The sequence below is a fragment of the Diadema setosum genome, chromosome 22, assembly GCF_964275005.1.
Source record: "Diadema setosum chromosome 22, eeDiaSeto1, whole genome shotgun sequence".
In the NCBI taxonomy this organism is placed as follows: Eukaryota; Metazoa; Echinodermata; class Echinoidea; order Diadematoida; family Diadematidae; genus Diadema; species Diadema setosum.
The window spans coordinates 16,218,358-16,239,890 of record NC_092706.1 but is presented as its reverse complement, the minus strand read 5'-3'; the positions used below and the strand labels follow the sequence as shown (position 1 = coordinate 16,239,890).

General features: G+C 39.0%; 1 protein-coding gene across 1 annotated transcript in view; it reads left to right on the top strand.

Moving 5' to 3' along the window:
* Positions 1-807: 807 nt before the first annotated feature.
* LOC140245498 (1-phosphatidylinositol 3-phosphate 5-kinase-like) overlaps positions 808-21,533 on the top strand; it is a 34,794-nt gene continuing 14,068 nt past the window's right edge. Inside the window, exons 1-13 of the mRNA XM_072325066.1 lie at positions 808-2,388; positions 3,267-3,438; positions 4,352-4,530; positions 5,372-5,485; positions 6,065-6,173; positions 6,775-6,886; positions 7,518-7,617; positions 8,800-8,923; positions 9,241-9,421; positions 13,723-13,839; positions 17,003-17,194; positions 18,555-18,708; positions 19,667-19,762. Coding sequence (XP_072181167.1) covers positions 959-2,388; positions 3,267-3,438; positions 4,352-4,530; positions 5,372-5,485; positions 6,065-6,173; positions 6,775-6,886; positions 7,518-7,617; positions 8,800-8,923; positions 9,241-9,421; positions 13,723-13,839; positions 17,003-17,194; positions 18,555-18,708; positions 19,667-19,762 — 3,080 coding nt within the window. The 5' untranslated portion in view covers positions 808-958. The remainder of the gene's footprint in view (positions 2,389-3,266; positions 3,439-4,351; positions 4,531-5,371; positions 5,486-6,064; positions 6,174-6,774; positions 6,887-7,517; positions 7,618-8,799; positions 8,924-9,240; positions 9,422-13,722; positions 13,840-17,002; positions 17,195-18,554; positions 18,709-19,666; positions 19,763-21,533) is intronic.

Sequence of the window (21,533 nt, the reverse complement as noted above, 5' to 3'; positions counted from 1 at the left end):
GGAAACCTGCGAGAACTGTCCAAGGTGACTCCAAAGCATCCGTGTCATTTGTCTTTTTTAAAGTGCTATTGGACATGCATTCAGACAGGAAAGCATGACCCAGTCCCAATATATTAGCTATGTAGTAAACGATGTATTGTAGTAGTAGTAGTAGTAGTAGTAGTAGTAGTAGTAATAAACTGTGCATTATGATTTGTTTGTTCTATTTGTGTGTTAAAAATAACTATAAGTGTGTAATCTTTCCAATGGTGTATGATTTCAGTGTTTGTATATCCAAAATTCTACTGCAGCAACAGTATGAAAACTGGCCATCAGACAAACACAATTTGTAGAAAATGGGCATGGATGTTTACATGCAGTCAAGCATGTATGAAATAGACATTCAAATGTGAATTTGAATTCACATTTGAATTCACATTTGACTTTTCACTGTCAAATTCACAGTCAATGTGAATTTGACTGTGAAAAGTCAAATTAATACACTTTAGGAAAATACTTCAAAGAAAGATCACAAAGTGGTCTTACACTTTGAAACATAGATGAGATATTTAACTTCAAATTCAGAGATAAACCTAATTTTGCATACTTTCAGATCACCTGTTTGACATATTTTATGATGTTATTGTGTCTAGGGTATTGAAATATCGGGTCACATATAAATGTGCATCAATGCACTTCCTGAAAATTATTTTTGTTTTCACAGGTGAAGAGGGTCCTTAACCTGATGGTATATGCTGTCTACCACTCCATCCTAGAGACATCCTACCTCATGGATGAGTTTGCCATGCCTCCAGTCACCCCTTCACCAGTTGGGAGTCCCCCTAACTCTCCTCCTTCACCTATATCTGGCCTCCCCAGTAGGGAGGCCCTGCAGGACACTGGTTCCATCCAGGAAGTCATAAAGGCTGTGAGGATTGAACAGTCCAAGAAGATTGGGCAGGATCCAGGCGTAGAGACCATGCCCCTGGCTGCCCCAGCTGCCAAGAGGAGCTTCAAAGCAACTGTCCAAAAGATATTGATGGGGAAAGCAGTGGTTTCAGACAGTGGAGGAGGCAAGGAGAAGAACAGTGGTGATGAGAGCAGAAGTGGAAGCAGCAGTGCTGTAGGCAGCAGGAGAGGAAGTGATGTGGCACCCACCAGCAAGAAGCCTGGAGACATTGCAGGAACCAAGAAGGACCAAGAAAACCAGGGTGTTGGTAGTGCTATGGAAGCAGAAAGTGGTTCCAACATTGGGAGGAGGAACATAGCTAATGAGGAAGATGGTGGGAAAAGAAAGACATCTGATGAATCAGATTCAGTTGCTAATGTGGGAGGAGGCACCACAAGTAAGAATATTCTTTTTGATGAGTCTTCCCCTGAGGATGATCTCTTGAAGGAGTTTGTGCAGGTAGACATTGAAAGAGACTCTGCAAACCACACAAGCACTATGTCTTCAGGGGAGAATCAACCTCAAAGTTTTGTCCCAACAGGAACAGTTTGCAATGAGATTAAAGTTGAAGCATCCCAGGTGAAGAAACTCACAGAGAAGGAAGAGGATGAGCAGATCTTTAGCTTTGATGTAAATGACAATGACAGTGAGGCAGAGGAAGCAGTTGCAGATGAAGACCTTGAAGAAGTAGATGTAGCAAATTTGGAAGAAGTAAACTCTGGAGAGAAGGATGACAAAAGTGCCTTCAGCAAAGCTTGTAGGAGCACTATTCTTACTATATCACCTTTCCTTACCTCCCCCTTACCTTACTTTGAAACTGAAGAAGGAAAGTCTTCCCCAAACTGGGCTTTCTTCCCACCAGACATTTACTGGTCTGCCAAGTTGGGAGAAAACTCTGCTGACATTTCTCAAGCCTTGGAAGCAGCCCCCAGTGATGACCATGACAGTGACGAGGTAGTCTATTGGTCAACTGACCGCTGCACTCACCGCATCCATTCTGTCCACATCGCTGAGCCCCACCCTTTTACATGCCTCCAACTGACCGAGGACTTTGGGTCAGAGTCCACAAGGGCACTCCTAGCAGACTTTCGTGCTCGCGGAGGTCGATTCATCCCCAAGGCGCCTTCTGCCATCAGTGGGTCTGCAGTACCTCATGCTGTAACAGATCCCATTGAACACAATGCAGGGCAGATACCACAAACATCATCACAGCAGTACCTCTTGGCTAGGAAAGGAGGTGAGGAGGCTAGTGGTACCAACCCTGACACCCAGCATCACTTCCCTATGGAGGACTGCCTGGATCCCTATCGGCATCAGAAAATACTGCTTCAGTTCAGTAGCTTTTCACATCATATTAGTAGCAACATGGGCCACTGCATCCACCCATGGATTGTCACCATGAAGTACTATGGACACAACGATATCACTCTCGGCATGTTCCTGGAAAAATACTGCTTTAAGTAAGATTTTGGCACAACTAATTAGGTTTTTAATTTTGTCTGGCTTGCTTTATTGTACATCATGCATGATGCAGGTAGGAACAAGAGCTGTAAACTATAAAGAGATTTATCATTTGGGTAATATTTTTGTATTAGTTGAGACAAAAAAAAAGAGAGAGACAGTAATCTTGATATCTCCTGAGACAATGGAATCTAACAATACAATAAAGTTTTGCACCAGTGATTAATTAGCTAGCAAAAAATGATGCCATTTGCAATAAAATTAAGCTTCTATGAAATACCCTGTCATACTATACTTTCAATGACGGCTGAAGTGTTGTTTGAAACTACTTAATAGCTCCTCTTTGCAACTGATTGACAATCAGTTGCAATGAAAACACTTCGACGGAAGAATTTCATGAATTTGAATAATTACGCAGTACCCACTGCAAGCTGTAAGGATTAGAACCAACACTTGACGCCTGTCCGGTGATCAGGAGGTCATAGGTTCAAATCCTTCTTGAGTATATATGCCCATGATTTTTTATCATGACGACTACTAAAACACTGATTAATTCAGTGCTTATTTACATCGATGTAGGGCAAATTGTCAATCAGTTGCAATGAAAACACCTCGACGGAAGAATTTCATGAATTTGAATAATAGCTACTCTTGTTGTAAATCTTTTGATTTTTTTTTCCTTCGGAAAGATAACTCGGACAGAAAGTTATTTTGTATGAATAAATGATGAAGAATATGTCCAAATTCAACCAATGTTTTGTCCAGTTCAGTACAAAAGATATGCCTCTGAAATGTTGCTGTGATATTGTCATGTTCAGTGGTATTATCATTTATCCGAGTACTGATTAAACAGGAATGACTTTACACACACTTGCAGTGCAAACTACCTCTGCCCGAATGAAAACTGTGAAATGCTGATGGCAAGTCACGTGAGACGGTTTGTCCATGGCAATGCATCAATCCAGATTCTCCAGCGACGACTGGACAGTCCTGTGCCAGGGTACAGCAACAAGGTCCTCATGTGGAGCTGGTGCCGCAGGTGTAAACAGGTAGCTGACATTGAGTTGGATGGCTATATGTTTAAAATTTTCTTTAATCCATTGAGGATGAGTCCCGAGTATACTCGGGCAAGTGTCTATGGGAAATACATGTCGTAGCAAAATTAGCCCATCCTCAACATGTTAAAAGATACAATTTGGGATAGAGAGGGGCTATAAAACAGAAATATGAAATTACTGCGTACTGGGTTGCCCAAATCTGTCTCCATCTCTACCACAATATACAACAGATGATGACACAGAGGAGGCATATTTCAGTTCTTTCTGTGAAAGCATTCTTGCATGCATTTGTCGTAATGATACAGTGTCCCTGTTCAGAATACTCTGTTGTCATAGTCATAATATCACCCTGTCAAGAAGATACATGGTATTTCCTTCATTTTTCGTGTATACTTGTCATACCCTTGGAGCATAGATAAACACTATGGGGAAAGAATGTTATGCATTCCACCATCCACTTTACAGCTGATTGAAGGATGTTAAGCGCTGCACTAGCTAAGGTATTGTGTATAACCCACAAACTTTGAATTATATCTTTCCAACAATTTCAAGATGACTGCATCTCTTTTATGTATATCTGATATTGCAAATTCACATTATACATCTTTATGTCATGCAAGGAATACACTATCCTATATAGAGGGATGAGGTATTCAAAAAATTTAATAAAATTTCAACAAATGAAAACTTTTAAGTGCTATCTAGCTCACATAACAAAGTTATGTCTTCTCCAGATGTTGAATGCTCGACGTTCAGTGATCTTCAGTTGGCCATTATTTGCTTGTCTGCCAATCACATCTGAGGACTAACTAAGCTTCATATGAAGGGAAATAGATGTTACACTCTCTTCTTTCTCCATTCCTTCTCCTTCCCTCCTCTGTTTCCTTTTTTTTTTCCCCCTCAGGTGACACCCGTCCAACCAATGTCCAGAGACACCTGGCACATGTCCTTTGCCAAATACCTGGAGATTCGTTTCTATGGCAAGGACTACCGGAGGAGGGGTACATCCTCACCCTGCGACCACTCCTTGCACCACCACCACTACCAGTATTTTGGCCAGCATAACATGGTGGCCTCCTTCAAGTGAGTGTGCCAAATTTTGTGTATGTCTGATAGCATGCACAATGCCACGGTGGTGTGTTAATCTTATAACATGCAAATCTCATATGTCTGCCAAGCATAAAGCAAAGATTTGTTAAATTAAAACAGCTTTAAGACTTTGCTTTCCAAAAGCAATGGTGGATTCTACCTTTTATTCCTATTCACAGAATTAGAAAAGGTTATCTTGGTTTTCTTTTCTGTGAGTTTTTGTGCATTTTGTGTATGACATGGAGTTTATCATCACTCGCTATACTTTCATATTTTTGTGTAATGCTTCAATAAGATAACTAATGTGAAAGAATTTCTGAAAAACGCAATGATCGTTATTGTGTATTAACATATACGCAGGTTTCAGACAATTTCACTGTATATTTGGTGTCTGTATGTGAAAAAATGTTATGATGGCACAAGTCTAACATTTTTATTTTAAGGAAAAATATTGCTCTTCAGAATGCAACAAAATATCTTAGCTATACCTGTTTTGTAATCTGCAGATGTCCTACCTTGACTTAGTCAACACTTATTTATGCTAGACCATTCCAGGTTTACAGAACAAAAGTGGGTTCGAAATGGTCTCACAAAATTGTCCACACTACTGAAGACTGTCTCCACCTGATGTATGCTTCATTTTTCATGATATTCTGTTGTGTCACAAAGCACATGTGCTGTGTAGTATCATGTTTTGGTATGGTCAGATATGTATATACTAATACTTACTATGAAAACAAAGTCTTGGCCTGAAACAGGCCAGCCTACCTGTGCCACCTGTGACCTCCTCCTGTGGATACCACACCATTTAATGCAACTCTTCCTTCACCCGTAGGTACAGTCCCATCATCCTGAGGGAGATTGCCTTCCCACCTCTTCCCATCACCATTGAGAGGCCGTATCGAGCACACATGATGTACTATGAGGAGAGTGTGAACTTGGCTGCAAGGTAAATAGATGCAATGTTCAGTGTAAACTCAGCTAAGCCTTGCAATCAGCTACTCACGAAGAGTAGTCATATTTTATATGTATTTTCTTTACAGATGTTCTCAGAGCAATGATCTTATAACTTGCCTCGTGTTTACCTGAGGAATACTCAAACAAGCTAAACAACTGATTACCACTTTGTGTTTGTAAGGTGTTGCCAGCGAATGGAACATTTCTAGACCCTTACTCAAAATTGATCTTAAAACCCACACATAGGTCTATGTACTTGATAATAGATCTGATACATTTTACCAGTTGATGACAAGTTATCATATGTCTCCACTGAGAACATACTACAGTTTGTATGCAGGAATACCTAAACCTTAACATTCCTGCTAATGTATTGACTGCTATTGTATTGACCTCACTGTGATAACCTTAGGTGATGTGAGTAGGTAAGAAATTATATGTAATAGGACACTAAAATTGGAAATAAAGCACCTGTAAGACAAAGTACCCATTCATCAGTGCAGATATTAGCCTAATACGTAGGTGTGGAGTTGTATCATTCTCTCACTTGGTTTTCAAATACTGTTTGTAGGGGAAATCAGGTCTTCAGAGGTATCCATGGCAACATAGCCAGTCTGACAGCGGCAATGTCAGTGCAACGACTAGAACAGAAAAGGCCGGAATTCATCAGCAACTATGAGGTGAGTGCAAACAAAACAGCTATGAGGTAAACCAGATAGTTTTGTGAACAGTTCCATTTTATAAGTGCAGCAAAGGTCAAGTTGATATGCTATCCCTTTCAAATAAGATTGTCATTACACTGGTCTTCCATTCTGTTTTTGTATACCCATGTTTTTCTGCAGTCTCCCGTAAATAGAAACAGTTCATACCATTCTCTAAAAGGAGTGTGAATACCCTTTGCCCAAGTATTAATGTGGTATGTTTCCCATGGTATACCCATTTCATATTTCATTCAATGCAATTAATTTTAAGGGGCTGTTGTTGCTGAGTGGACAAGCCCACAAATAATAATGAAGCCCCTGGTTTGAGTTCCCTTGTTGCAGCAGCTGTGCCCTCAGGCAAAACATTTTGTTCTCTGTGCCTAGTCTTTTGAGGAAACTTAAGGCCATCTATCCCATGGTTGCTAGCTCACAAGCATACATTATATCCTTAGTGGTCACATCGAATGAATTATATCTTAAATCAATTCCTATCTGCTTCAAACTACCGTTGTTTTTGAAAGAAGGACTTTACTCTTTGAAGAACAATTAGGGATACTTTTTATCTTTCATTGTCTCCCAGGCTGATGTTGCTCGCTTCAAGCAGCAGATTGAGGAGTTGGAGGGGAAGATTGCTCAGGTTGAGTCTCACCATACAGGGGCAGAAGAGAGCAAAGAGGGGAAGAAGAGTGATGGTAAAACATTGTTCCTTACAGGACAAAAAATGCAGAGGAAAAGGTTGCAAGTAGTTCTTACTATGATCAGAGTTAACAACATATCAAGAGCTCTTGCAGCAGTTAAGAATATATGTACAGAGGTTGTGCACTTTTTAAATTGATACTATTATCATGATTACTCTCACTTAGAGGGGTGCATTGTTCATGTGCATTTGCAGTTGTCTCACATCTTGCAGAACAGTTGTATGACACAGATTACTCCACTAGTTGTGCATGAACCCGCCCATATTTCCTACTCTCTTCCCCCTTCTCTCTCTCTCTCTCTCTCTCTCTCCCTCTCTCTATCCCTGTCTTTTAGATTAATCTATTCGTTTATCTCTTAGACTATCTCTTTAAATAAAATCCCATTTTGTGCTTCTAGTATTTACCCTACAGGTCTTTTTCAATCCTATTATTCTGATATACATTTACTTCATGTACATCTTAACATTGTTGAAAGAGCACAAACTCAGCAATATAGGATGGTAATCCTATCTGAGCATTGTGTTACAGAAAAATTCTGTTCATAGAATTCATCCACATTTCGTCCATGAATAAGCTTTTGGTCTGGTTAAGACCAGCCTGATACGATGTGCCTAATTTTCAACAGATTGTAACATTTCAAAAGAGGACCAGCTACTAGACATTGAAGACTCCATAGTGATCACCAAGCGAGTCCTGAGTGAGATCATCTTTGCCTGGAATTCAAGGTAAGCTCACGATAAAAAGTCAGCAAGGTACAGACCTGGGACTAACCACATCAAACATACCAACTTTTGTTGTTCCCGATCCACATTCATTCAAGTGCTCTTGCTTCTGGTTTTTAATAAGTACATTGTATTTGTATTTATGCTACCTCTTTCTACATTATATCTCATGTTTCATTCATCCTGTTACCTGCCTCCACTATCTCATTGGTTCTATCTGTTTTCTGGTTCTATCGGGGGGGGGGGGGGGGGGGGAGGACTGAATGAGGGTATCGCAGTAGTATGTTTGACTTTTCTTTCATTTTATCTTGGGAGGGGGATATACAAATGTAAGTTCATTATCCTGTGTTTGATTTTTTATGTTGGTTGATGTTACTTGGGTTGCTTCATATACCAGTCAAGTGATCACACATGGCATTTACTGAAATATATTCCAAACAAAATAAAGTGTTTATCTGGACCTCCCTAACAGTTCGCTATCAACAACAATGGAGTTTTAAACACTCTCAACCTCATAGACGTCCATTGAATGGCCCTGATGGTCCCAGATTTAGTTTGCAGAGGGACTGGGAGATCCCTTTTGCTGTATTTCGTCATGTTCTCTGTTTTGCAAAGAGGTAGAGAGCCCGTGTCTCTCATTGAATATCCACTAGAGAACACCCTGTGTGCAAACCTTACCTTCACACTATTACCCTCTTCTCTTCTCACCTATATTAGCTAGGTGAATATTTAGTAGAGTGGTCCGCCATCAAAACATGCATTTTGAAGTAAGATTTGTCTATGGTCTCAAAATTAAACAAGGGAATGAGGGCAACACATGGCACACATGTGTTCATCACAATTTCCAACAATTTTCATTATGTGATCAAATGCCCCTTTAAAGCAGCTCTAATGGAACTAGTGTGGTTCTGCCAGCACCCTTCTTTATATGCATATGTATACGTGCATTTCTGGAATAAAAGCAGTATGGAATGTGTGTGTATATTTCAGAATCGGATGTACATTCAGGTTTTCTTGAGTTCCTGTATGTGGCTTTTCTGGCACCTGTGCCATTATCTGTTTGATTATGTTTGCATATTGCAGCACTATCAATACTGTTGCTAAGATTCATTTGTGCTGAATGACAAGTCTGGCTCTATCCAGTACTGGGTTCATGTCAAATCATTCTCACATGCTTTGTTACAGATTCCATGACTTCTTGCAGCAGGAGAAGGAGGTGGAGAAGCAGAGGAGAAAGGAGGGACCGATGTCTGGTCGCAAATTTTCCACGGATGTTGATGGGGGAACCCCTTCATCTGCTACCAAGAATGTAAGGATTTATGATAGGAAGAAGTCATTGCTTTGGGGGGTTTTTTTAGCCCAATCTCTGGACATCTGAGAAATGAACCCAAGTGCTACTAGTGCAACAAAAATAGTGCAATACTTCATGAGGTTAAGGTTGTTATCTAAATGTTATCCGCCAGATGTTTGCTGTTACCGATATCAAGCCATAATGCCAAAAACTGAGTATTGATCTCGTATTCCGCTCATAGATACATGTATATGAGCTGCACCTGTATTACTGTGATTACAGTATATTTCATTTTTCAGTGTTGATGGATGAATTGCCTTTTTATGTACTTGCAGTCTAAAACTGCTTTTCCTTTCGGACTAACACCTCCACTAACACCCACGCTTCCAATGGAACAGTCCAGCCCAGTGTTCATCAACCTCCCCCAGCCAGAATCTTCCACTGAAAGGCAGGGAAGTGGTGGATCCTCCCAACCCACATCCATTGCAACACTCCGTGAGAGGGAGGATAGTGATGGTAACAGAAACATGGTTTTGTCATCATCTGTTTTATATACTTTATTCTTACACTTTGCATTTTGGTTCAATGTTCAGCACATGATTAAATCTGCTTAGTCAAATTTCTTTAGTATGCATCTTAGATAATGGTGTTTACATGCACTTTTTTATCTTTTGTATTGCTGTGTTTTGCAATTTCTCATTTTCCACATAAATGAGAGAAAATCACTCAATGGATGAAATACTCAATCATTTCAAATTCAACCACCAAAAAGCACAGCATTTTACAAAATGAGATATGATTTCTGTTTTCAGAACAATTTGTATCTTATTCTTTGTGTGTATTCATTACAGTGCATGGAATTTTCCCTTGTGGAAATGAACACAAGCATAAACACTGTTCACAAAAACAATGCAAGTTGTATGTTTTGTCCATGCACGATTTCATTGTTTTTTGTATGTTCTTTCTGCCGACACAATACTCAAAATGATATATTGCACATTTGCCCAATACCACTAATATGCACTGGGTTCTCTTCCTTGAACTACATGTGGTTCTGAAATACTAAATATCTGTGCACAAACTCATTCTAGATCCATTTGTAATTGTTGTTGAAACTTATTCACCATATATCCTAGAAAAATGATTGAGTTTAGTTTCATTTTGTAAGTGATCTCTTGTGTGTATACTATGGTAACTTTTTTTGTTTTTGTTTCAAAATAGCAACCCTGTGTAAGCAACATCCCAAATTTCATACTACATTCCTTGATAGTCTTTGAATCAGTGTTACAACCTCCTGGAGATGATAGATGTAGCTTCTATTTGGTTGAATTGTGGAATTAAAAATCATTCCCCTTTTCAGCTAGATTGCTTGCTCTGACTGCTGTTGGCCATTTTGATGTTGCCTCGTATATATGCTTTAGAATTAGAACTTCTCATGTAAAGGAAGAGCTACATACTTTCACCTTGTGATGTATGAGTTGTTATTTTCACCTCATTATGTATGAGTTGGTGTTTTTTTTGTTCAGCTTTTTTTGTCACCCAAACTGTAAGAAATTATGATTTTATTATGCAGAATGTATTGTTTCAAGTTGATTTAGCATGAATGATATTTGCAAATGTTCATTTCTGGTACCAAAGTATATATATATATATATATATATATATATATATTTATCGCTGTTCATCAGTATACCCTTCTCTGCAGTTTAGCAGCCTTAAAAAAAAAAGAAAAAGGAATGGCTGTGGAGTTGTGATATATTAGTCCATTGATTCTGGCAAAGACTATAAAAATAGCAAATTGTATTTCTATTTTCAGTTGAATGCATTTTGCAATCATCTAGGAGATTTCTTTTTTGTTTATAGGGTTTTTTGTAGATTTGATTAGATGGACCATTTCGTATCATATTGGTCCTTGATGCATGTTTTTGCCACATTTTCATGATAAACTCTTGAGTCCATGAACAATTTGCAAAACATCTTTTTATGATTTTACCCATATTGTGGTCATTTAGTACAATGCTACCCTATGTTGCTCATGAGGATTATCATAATGTTGAATGACCCTTGTCAAAAAAAAAGCATTGTTTGCAGTTGGTTTCAAAGATAGCTGGCTAGTAGATATCAGTTTAGATTATTCTTCGAGTGCATCTTTTTGCTAGTGATTGCTGTATGCTCTGTCATATTGTTTCAGTTTTCTATCTCTTCCATTCTTGGTTTGTTTGTTTGTTTGTTTGTTCTTACTATTACATGTGAAGAGTGAAGGTGCTAGCTCATTTTAGATTGTATTTGTGTGTCTGTCTGTAGCTGAGTTTGCCCCTATGTGATGGTATGCCTTGTGCCTCCCTACCCAAATCCTCTCCTTGTATCCCATCACTCCCTCTTCTTCCTTTGCACAGTATCATGTCTTGGTGACCCCCATCTGATCACCTCTGAACCCCGGCAATTTACCAAGTTCGGCATCTCGCCGGGTCTTGTGGCAGGCCTCGAGTCCAACGCGGCCCAGCAAGGCCAGTTGTCATCACGAGATATTGGTCCCGTCCCCACTACATCTAGGGTTGAGACTGGGGAGGATGACAAATCTGGGCACACTAGCAATCAAAACCAGGCAGACTGTAGACTCAATACTACAGTGGAAGACTTTGCACCTGGCAAGGGGAGCTCAGTAGAGGGTCTCAGTGATAAATTACAGACATCAGACATTACCAACACCAGTCAAGAGGATAGGCAACTTGGTGAATCTGATAGTGAGGTTGACATTAACCCTGACAATGATAGTAGCACCAATGCAGAGAGTGAGTAAAAATTATATGGAAGATTTTGATTCAGTGGCAAAACCCGATATCAAATGGGTAACTCACAATTATAGGTTCCACGGGATAAACAGTGATACAGATAGTTGAAACCATTTCTCAATTGCTTTGTATGATAAACTCTGACATGTGTACATTGATTCCACTCTTCAAAACTGATATTAGATCAGAGCTATAATAATGATAAAAATGAGAATAATAATAATAAAAATCTGGTTAATGATAAAGTAGAATATTTGAAAATATAGCAGACTTCATTCACTTTGACAAGGGACAGTGACTTAATGCTAGACAACTGCCAGTAACACAGCAATAATGCGACAATGAGCCATTTTAAAAAAATACTTTTATTAAATCTGAGTAGTGACATTGTAAATTCCATATGTGTGAGAGGAAATTTCGAGATAATTTGTAGAACAGGAATTCAAATGGCACAACACCAACTCTTTACCCACTACACCACATTGCATGGTTCTAACACATTAACTCACCACTCTGACCCATGTCTACCTTTCCTACAGGTATACTAATCTCAAAACACATCAAACCATTTCATGCATGTTTTCTTGTCGGTATATAATACCCCTACAAGTGATTACTTTTTGTCCTCTCTAATCATTGCTTTGCAGAATACAAAGTGAAAAGGGAGAGGGACATTGTGAAGTAACAGCATTGAGATGCATTGATGATTTCTTGTTATTAAGTGCTCCACAGATTAAAACTTGAGAGCTTTTATTTTGCAGCAGTATTTAAAATGCAAAGCAATGCTACTAAAAGGAGCAATGCTACTGAAAGGTGCATTTCAGATTATTTTATTTGCAAGTTGTAGTAAAAAAAAAAGAAAAAAAAAAGAAAAGTTTTACCATGTAAGATTTGCAATGCCCATCAAGTGCAGTTAAACCTGTCTAAATCAGCCACCCAACAGGGACAAAAAAAAAAGGGGAGAAAAATAGTGGCCATTAGGTAGGTGGTTGCTATAGACTGGGTCTGTAACATGGCTTTTCTCGGGATGGGGGGGGGGGGGTAGTGGCTGTATACAGCAGATGCCCCCCCCCCCCCCCCCCAGGCAAGTTTGACTGTATATTGCAGTGTTTCAAATCATGCCAAATGATCAGGATGCGACAGATGCTACAATTTAATCCTTGGACTTGACTTGCCATAGATATTATATTATGAAGCATTCAAAATTTATAGGATTATTTAGCATACATTGTAAAAGCTGCTTGTGAAAATACACTGTGATTTGCTCTCCTGCTGTTTTATATGTTGGAACGATTTAGCCTTCAAATAATTGTATACATCAAGTTTCAATTTATTTAAGTCATTCAGCAGACATTTAAGTGTATTATTGTAGTTGATAGAAGTAGAATATTTAGCAAAGATATTCAAATACAAGCTTTGCATGATTGTAGATGATAGTAGTAGATCACTTAGCAAGTACATTTAAGACATGCATGATTATAGTTTATACTACCAGTAGAAAAAAGTGCATGATTGTCTGTAGTTATAGATTTTTTTTCTCTGCCTACAAAAATTGTATCATCTGAAATAATATGCATATCCACTCAGTTCTATTAGTGTCTAGTGTAAACTCTTAAAATTTTAAGGTCTTAGAAAATATTTTTGTAGCTACTCGTGCCTTTAGAAATTAAATCTGAATTAGAAATAGTAGCATGTGATAATTTGCATGAAGCTAACCACAATAATTTCCAATCAGTTTTTAATCCCAAAGTTTATATGTATACCAGTTGTATGTTCTTCTATAAAGCTTTCATTTAAGTTTGTACTTACATTTCAGTTGATTATTCTCACAGCTAGATTAGAACTGGAAGTGAAGATCTGAATGAGTGTGTATCTGTAACAGTAGAACAGTTAATTTTCATTGAGTAGTAGATTTTAGTATAAAATTTTCTTTCTGAAAAGAAAAAAGGATATCACATGCAAAAAATGAGTGCATTGGTGAATTCACAATACCAATAGGTATCCAACTTTTTGTTGATCCACTAGTCTCCCCACGAGGTTCCCTCAACTTTTTACGAGGATCTCCACTTGGTAGGCGTTCACCGCAGCAACAGTCCAGTCCAAAGTTGAGGGTTGACTGTGACCAGCAAGTAACAGAACGCAGTGAGTATGCTTTGCATTGCTTTGCATGAAACTTTTGTGCTGCAATTAATCAGTTATTCACCATTTGTTTCCCCCTTTTTCTTGGGGGAGGGGAGGGGAAGGGGGATATCTTCTACACAAGTCACTTTTCAAGTTTGTTGATTTGTTGATTTTTTATTTTTATTATGATTTTTTTTTTTTTTTTGGAGGGGGGGCAGACACATATTGCTGTAATACCAATTCTGTATGTAGACATGCATTGGATGTATTTGAGTGCATAGTCTCCTTCACACTTGACTTCATCAAAACTTCAGAGCCCAGCACACAGCTGTGTTTTGGGGGACTGGCTTTTATACCATTCCTGATGGAGGTAAATTGATAAAGTGATACATTTTATACATCAATGGAAGCTAAGACCTTACAATCTAGAAAATAAAAAAAGAATAGGAAATTGATATTTACCAGCGTACATATCCCCATCTCACTAGAAAGCAATTCCGCTACAATCCTCAAAAAACAACAAAGAGTGACATATTGTGGCTTGAGTGCTTCAAATTTTCTCCATCATATCTTGAGTGTTTCAGAAGCATGAAGGGTTGCCACCATCACCATTTTTAGCACAAAATTTTGAACATGTCCAAACTTTGAAAGTGAGTGCGTTACACTCGCTTCATGAGCACATTAAAAGCGGTATATTCATAGCTCTACCATGGTAGCAATGGCTAAAGCATATTTCAAGAGCAGTGAAAGCAGCTCCCATCACTCATGAAAATGTTCACTTTGACAGTTATTACACAACGGGAACGGAGTATGTATGAAAGAAATTGATGCACTCGACAAAGACATTGGACAAAATTCTTTTCGTCACATATACACAAGTATATGTGACCCGCTACAACAAAAAGGTCCTAAAGTCGCGCACGGTCGAAGCCGTGAAAATCGAGTTTGAAGTCAGAGCATTAAAATTGGTCAAAACTTACGATTTTCTGATTTTGATATATTATTGGAGTCTAACATGTCTTCTATCATCTGTCGAAATTTTGAAGCAAAATGATCAAAGGAAAGATTAAAAAAATAACGTTTTTCTGAGCCATGTTTTTTTGGCGTTTCAACGAAGCAGAAACTGGTTCCGAAATTTGGATTGAGCGCCACAGATAGGTTCCGCCCCTAACAACGACCAGAGTGATCTCATTGGTCAGTTTGCTGCTTGCTGCTAACTGAAGCGTGAAGCTCGCACACTGCCCAGTCGACTGGTGCATGCGGGAGGGGTGCGCTGTGCTCAGCCGCTTCTCACATCCTGGTCACTGATTGGTTGGTGAGGAGACCGCCGACGCTGATGTGCTTGAATGAACTCTTCGGGGGTTGCTAGGGCTTACCTTCTATTGTCCAGAGGTGAAAACTGACTTGCGTGTCTCTTGATCGCGATTGCGTCGAAAGGAAGACTTTAAGGGCGCTTTTCTCGAAACAGTGATTTTCCAGACGTCTCGACATGCTCTCTTTTAAACATTGATATCTCCGCAGCCGATTATTTTTATAAAATGTGTTATATATCAATGTAAAGCAGAAAGATTAGGGGATTATATCATGCAATTTTCAAATAATCGACCTCACGCGACTTTAGGATCATTTTGTTGTAGCGGGTCGCATATATCTTCAGTTTTCATTTACAGTTGCTTCACTGTGCAAGTAGTTGCAGTCATTGCAAATCATGAAATTGGATCTTTGTCTGATATAATTTGATGTGTAGTTTGCTCATAGGCAGTTTCCTTACAATTTATATACATTTCATCCTCTTACTGTAATGGATGACTAACTTAATAGTTCAATTCCATGACAAGTTTTAACTTGTGTTCTTCTAGAATGCTAAGATATAGGGGTACAACAACATGCTGCACATCCACTTTGGTATGACACTCAGCCTGGTATCTAAGTGAAGAATTTCAACCTTGCACATTGTACATGCACCCCCATTTATTTCCCAGTTGATTGAAATTGTAGCATGAGTGTGAGTCGCTCTGCTCACAGCACTATTGCCTTTATTTAGTGCAGGTTGACATAGAGAAGCTGTAGTGTAATCGCCACACAGGCTAGAAATGAAGATGGAGATGTGAATTTTTCACAGATTACCATGGTCACCATGATTGCTTTCCTAGTGAGATAAGGGTCTTGATACAGCTTTTATGGTGATGAGTCACATATTGTACCATTTTTATATCACCTCCTGGTACATATGACCACCCCCCCCCCCCATTTCAACTTTAATATTCACTGACTTGCTGCTTTTGTATTACAACTTTAACCCTATTCTAACTGGGCTATTTGAGACCAAGTTTTTACTGGGGGGGGGGGGGGTCAATTTGACCCCCCCTTCAGATCTCGGCCGCCGATCACGCGATCGCCGCAAAATTTTGCCTGTACATAGAGCCGGATGTCAACTACAAGATTATATGGTCATACAATAGAAAAAATTTGATTTTATATTTTTTAATAAATTAATTATGCAAATTAACGCATGAAATCATATTTTCACCTATAACTCCATTAAAAAGATTGAAGGATTGCTAAATTTTTGTGTCAGAGTTCCTCAAGACATATCGAACAACTTTCCTATAAAAAAATTGCGCAATCAAAGTCAGTTTCTTTTGTTTTGTATTGTTTTGTTAATTTCTTATGTATTTTATTGTTTTTTCGACATTTTGTTTTCTATTGTTTTTTCGACATTTTGTTTTCTATTGTTTTTTTGCCAAAATTTGTTGCAGGCACTTTTCCAAGCTGATCTACATTAGAATTGATTAATTTTAATGGTTTTAATGGTTAAAAGTTGAAATAATCTAATTCATATCAATTAAACAAAAAAACACAATTTGCATTGGATTTGCACACAAAATCATGAATTTGAGCTGTTTTGGGTTGACATGCATATGCAAAACATTGCGTAACTTCAGAACGGTGTACCCGGACGTCGCAAATTTGGTCTCAAAATATGCGGGAGACTTCAATGAAAAAAGTCACAAAACCCCGCGGCAAAATCTTTGCGCGTTGCGGAATCGTGGCGCGAAATGTCGAGGGGGGGGGGTCAATTTGACCCCCCCCCCCCCCCCCCCGTTAGAATAGGGTTAATTCAAAAGTAATTTGTTTTCTGAGACATATTCTCCATTATCTTCCTGTCGCTTTGTTCACCTAGGGGCTGACCTAGAGGCGAGTGGATCAAGCAGTGTTTCTAGAGACACCAGTGGGCAGAGAGATGATGACACTCTTGGTATAGATGATGCGGACGGAGTGGATGTTGGTGAGAATTGCAGAGGTAATGATGATGAAGAGAGAGACAGTCTATGCAGCTTAAATGAGAGGGATTCCACCACCACATCAGGTCCACGTAAGTAAACATCTAACATGTTATCTGTAGATGTACAGAAGTTTAGCAAATGGGAGACCTTCATTTAAAAAATAGATGAAGAAAGATTAGTACTTCAGAGGTCTTCAAGACAAATACTTAAAGTGGAGAGTTTCAGTCATGTAACAGCAATTAAAGTGTCATAATGTTAAAACAGTTTGCATATTTGCATGCTAGTACATGTACAAATTCAAGGCTCGATACCAACTTTTGAGCCACCAAATATAACATACACATGTAGACTGACTTTGGCCATGAAGACAGCAATCTGGCAACTTGGCTGGCTGATATGCATGCAGTTATCAGGCACAAGTTATTCTTCCCCTTTCAACAAAAACAGCAGCATATAAAAAAAGTACATGCTCACAAACTTTTGATGGCCTGATCAGGCCACGAAAATGTATCATTTCATAAAAAGTGGTGGAGCGACATCTGTTTCTGGTGGCCCCCAGAAACAGATGTTGGGCCACCACTTTTACATACCTCATTTGGTGAATCCTTGGTTCTGCTGGTTGATATCATGGTCATAAATTCAGCAATTGATTTATTGATCAGCCTCATAGTACAAACCGCCCTTTAGTATTATTTCCATAGTATGAGAGGTAGCCCTTGTCCTATTGCAGTGGCAACGCAAAATGTCTATGGCAGCATCTGATGTGTGAACTAGCCAGTGCAATCACAATTAATTTAGTAAAATTTCATCGATATCTATTTGGTATATAAAACAGATATGGACTGCTTTTATTGCAGGCAGCATTGTTGATATTCTTTTCCCTTGGGATCTGAACCAGAACTTCATGTTACGTCCTGTCTAATCCTTGGAGCAAGCTCTTTGGTGAGTTGGCTCAGTCGGTAGCGCGTCTGCCTCACGATCAGGCGGCCTGGGTTCGAACCCGAGTCTGGACTGAGCAATGTTGTGTGTAAGCATACCGTCCCCTCTAACAAGAGGCAAAACACTCTGTCCCTCGGATAGGACATAAAATGGAGGTCCCGTGTATGAGAGAGTCACAACTCATGCACATAAAAGATCCCGCTTCATTCATCCATCGCAAAGAGCAGGGTGTTTAACCCGGTGAAGTGGTCCCACCTCACATCCAACTGGACCCCATGGAAGACCAGCTTGACGTAGCTGAATATGGGTTATCCAGCCACCTTCTTAGATGGAAATGAACACACAAACAAACAAGTCATTGCATGGAGTAGAGATACAGGCTGTACCTGTACCCCAAAAGCAGTCCATATCTATGTGGCATTTTGTTTTTATTGTGTCAGTGTAAACTTCTGTGTTGTGCTTTTAATTTTCTAATTCAATGTTTGTTTGCCCCTTTTTATTCAACACTAGCTGATGATCCAGTCAGCCCTGTTCCATCTTCCCTTAGCCAGTCTGTGGATTACTCAGACCAGCGAAGCCCAGCCAAGACCAAACCTGGGGCAGTCAAGCAACTACTGAACCAGTTCCTAACGTCACACGAGTCCACCCAGATTGAAACACCATTGTAAGTATAGCTCCTTCGCACAGAGTCAGTTTGCGCTCTGATCTGTTGCTAGAAGATAACATGAATTTCAGTACTGGGGATTAATGAGAATTGCAAGTCAATAAGGATGGCAATTACTGGCATGCACATTGTGCTGGGTTTACTTGGTGAAATTACAAAAGACTGTAGTCTGTTTTTAGTTTTGTTTTGTATTTTATGGAGGATTGTAAACTCCAAGGAAAAATTAAGATTCTGTGAATGCTGTGAATTTAACCCTGATAGAGCAGTGTAAGTTTGCACAATCATAAACAGGTACCATGAAAGTATATGAATGTCTCTAAGTTTTCCAGCACAGTTTTTAGGGGCAGCATCAAAAGAGTTGTCTACACTGCAGGCCTACAGCTGAGATGTGTTTTTGTCATGCATATTTTCAAGAAATGTGTTGATGATTGTTTATTACACATTCTGGATGACAGAGAACAGAGAGTTCTTCAAAATTTATACAAGCAATGTCATGTTCTTTGTGTGTACAGGGGAATATTAAATGAAGGAACATCATGCACATGTGACAGGGACAATTGTTCTTAAGCTCCCATACCATGCTATGTTACCTGACTCCCAATCCACAGAATGAATTTATCTCTCTTCAAATATTTTTTAACTTGCCCAACTTTCTTCCTGATTTGTGTATTTTCTTTAATGTCAATTTCTGAACACAAGACAACTGTTTCTTTCAGGTAGAATATCTCACCTAATTTTGTGCCAGTATTTTTTATTTTTGGACATTTTGCTTAATTTGATGCAAAAGAATACGGCTTTGTGAAATACTCAAAACAAGCTTCTATTCAATGGTGGAAAAGCTTAACTTGTATTATGTACACAATAGTGGAGATATATATTTGATCCTCTTGATTAGAAAAAGCTTGAGGTATTTGTTATACTAGTCCCACCATGACATCTAACCTTCCCTACCGTACAGTCCAGCTGATCAGCATCACTTGCTTCCACCATGCTCCATTGTACCGATCACAATCTATGATCAAGAGCCAAGCTCCATCATTGCTTACGCTCTGAGGTGAGTTCCAAGGATTGCCTATTCTATTATTTGCTTCAGAACGGTCTCATATTCAAGCAATGTGCAGTTAAATGCCCCATCACTGTACAGGCATGCTAACCTGGAAACATTAAACTGCACATTACTTGAATATGAGACCATTCTGAAGCAAGTAATTTTCACACAACAATAGATATATAATGTACTCTTAAATGAATCCCACAAGGATTGGAACAATCATCCCCCAGCATTCCCACTGATTCCCACTGATCAGTTACTAGCCATCCCCTTATAAGTCCTGTGGCAAATTGCTCATAATGATCATAAGTACTGTAGTTCATTGCTCTCTCATGTACACATAATCACTCCTGACTGAACAATTTGGAATGGCAGTCGATTGCTTTTCAAAATAAATCATGTTTTTCATGTTTTGGTCCCCTTTTTCTTATTCCAAGTTACAGGAAAATCTGTGGCAAAGTCTCCACCGTTTTTTCAACAATTCATGCATGTAGTTTTTATACCTCCTCCATGAAGTGTCGCCTGAGGTATTATGTTTTCGGGTTGTTTGCCATCTGCCTGTCCTTTCATCCTTTCATCCTTCCATCTATCCATCCTTCCATCCATCCATCTGTCTGTCCTTCCTTCTGTCCGTCCGTCCATCCTTCCCTCTCTTTAAACAATGTAGTCATCCATCCAAAAAAAGATAAGTAAACACTCAACATTTTATGACAAGCATGTCATTTAATTTTTTTTTTTTTTTTTTTTTTGGCCAGTAATGTGAAACTGTCGTCTCACATTGTCAAGGCATACTCTAGACGTATTGGGAGAACCATGTATTATGGCGGAGACATACCAGTTCCCATTGCGACATTTCTAGTGTCATTATGGCCTGACCTCATGGTCCTCTAGAAATATTTACTGACATGTAATGTAACTGACAAAAACTAATGGACAAATCTAAATGAATCATCCACTTGAAGGCCATTTAGTGGCTGTAATATGAATCAGTGATAGAGTTTGGTTAATTGTTTCTTAACATTTTGGTTCATTTGTAATCTTTGAGGCACATGACTAATTGTTTGGAAGCCCTGGTAATATTTTAGAGCTTAGGACTATTGGTGAAGTTACATGCAATGACACGTGACAATGATATCTAAGATGCCATGTGTGTATGATGGTAAGAGTCTCAGTTTTCTCTCTACTACTTCAATAACTATCTGCACAGTTGGGTTATGCTGCTGGGCAATAAGTATTAAGTGAGGGGGTTAAAGCCTAGTAGGATGGTTCTTCTGTTTCACTTACCGTAATTAATGGTGTATTAACTGCACCCCTTCTTCCAGCCATTGGGGGGAAAAATAAAATGACAGCCCAAAGACGAGTGCTGATACTACTATGTAACAGGCAAAGAAACTGGCGACATGTTGGTTGAATTGAGTGAAATGTTTGGGGGAGAGAATGTGTTGATTTTTGTGCCATAAAAAAGAAGGAAATATACAGTAGAATGCCTATCAAAGAGGAAATTATTTCGTTAACATTCGGTGTAGGTATGACCGAGTAAGAGAAAAAAAGTGAGTCACCTCTCACCAGCAGGCAGCTCACTGCAAGCAGAAAACAGCAGGCATGCTCTTCTGCTACCACTACTGCTAAAATGGTCGACTTTGTCAACACAGAACACAAAAATGTTTTACCAAAGAAATAAGTACCTGGTAGTGATGCATAAGTGATATACAATCAATATATGGGATTACGTGAAGGCTCGAGGAAGGGTAGAGAGTATGAAAGAACATTGATG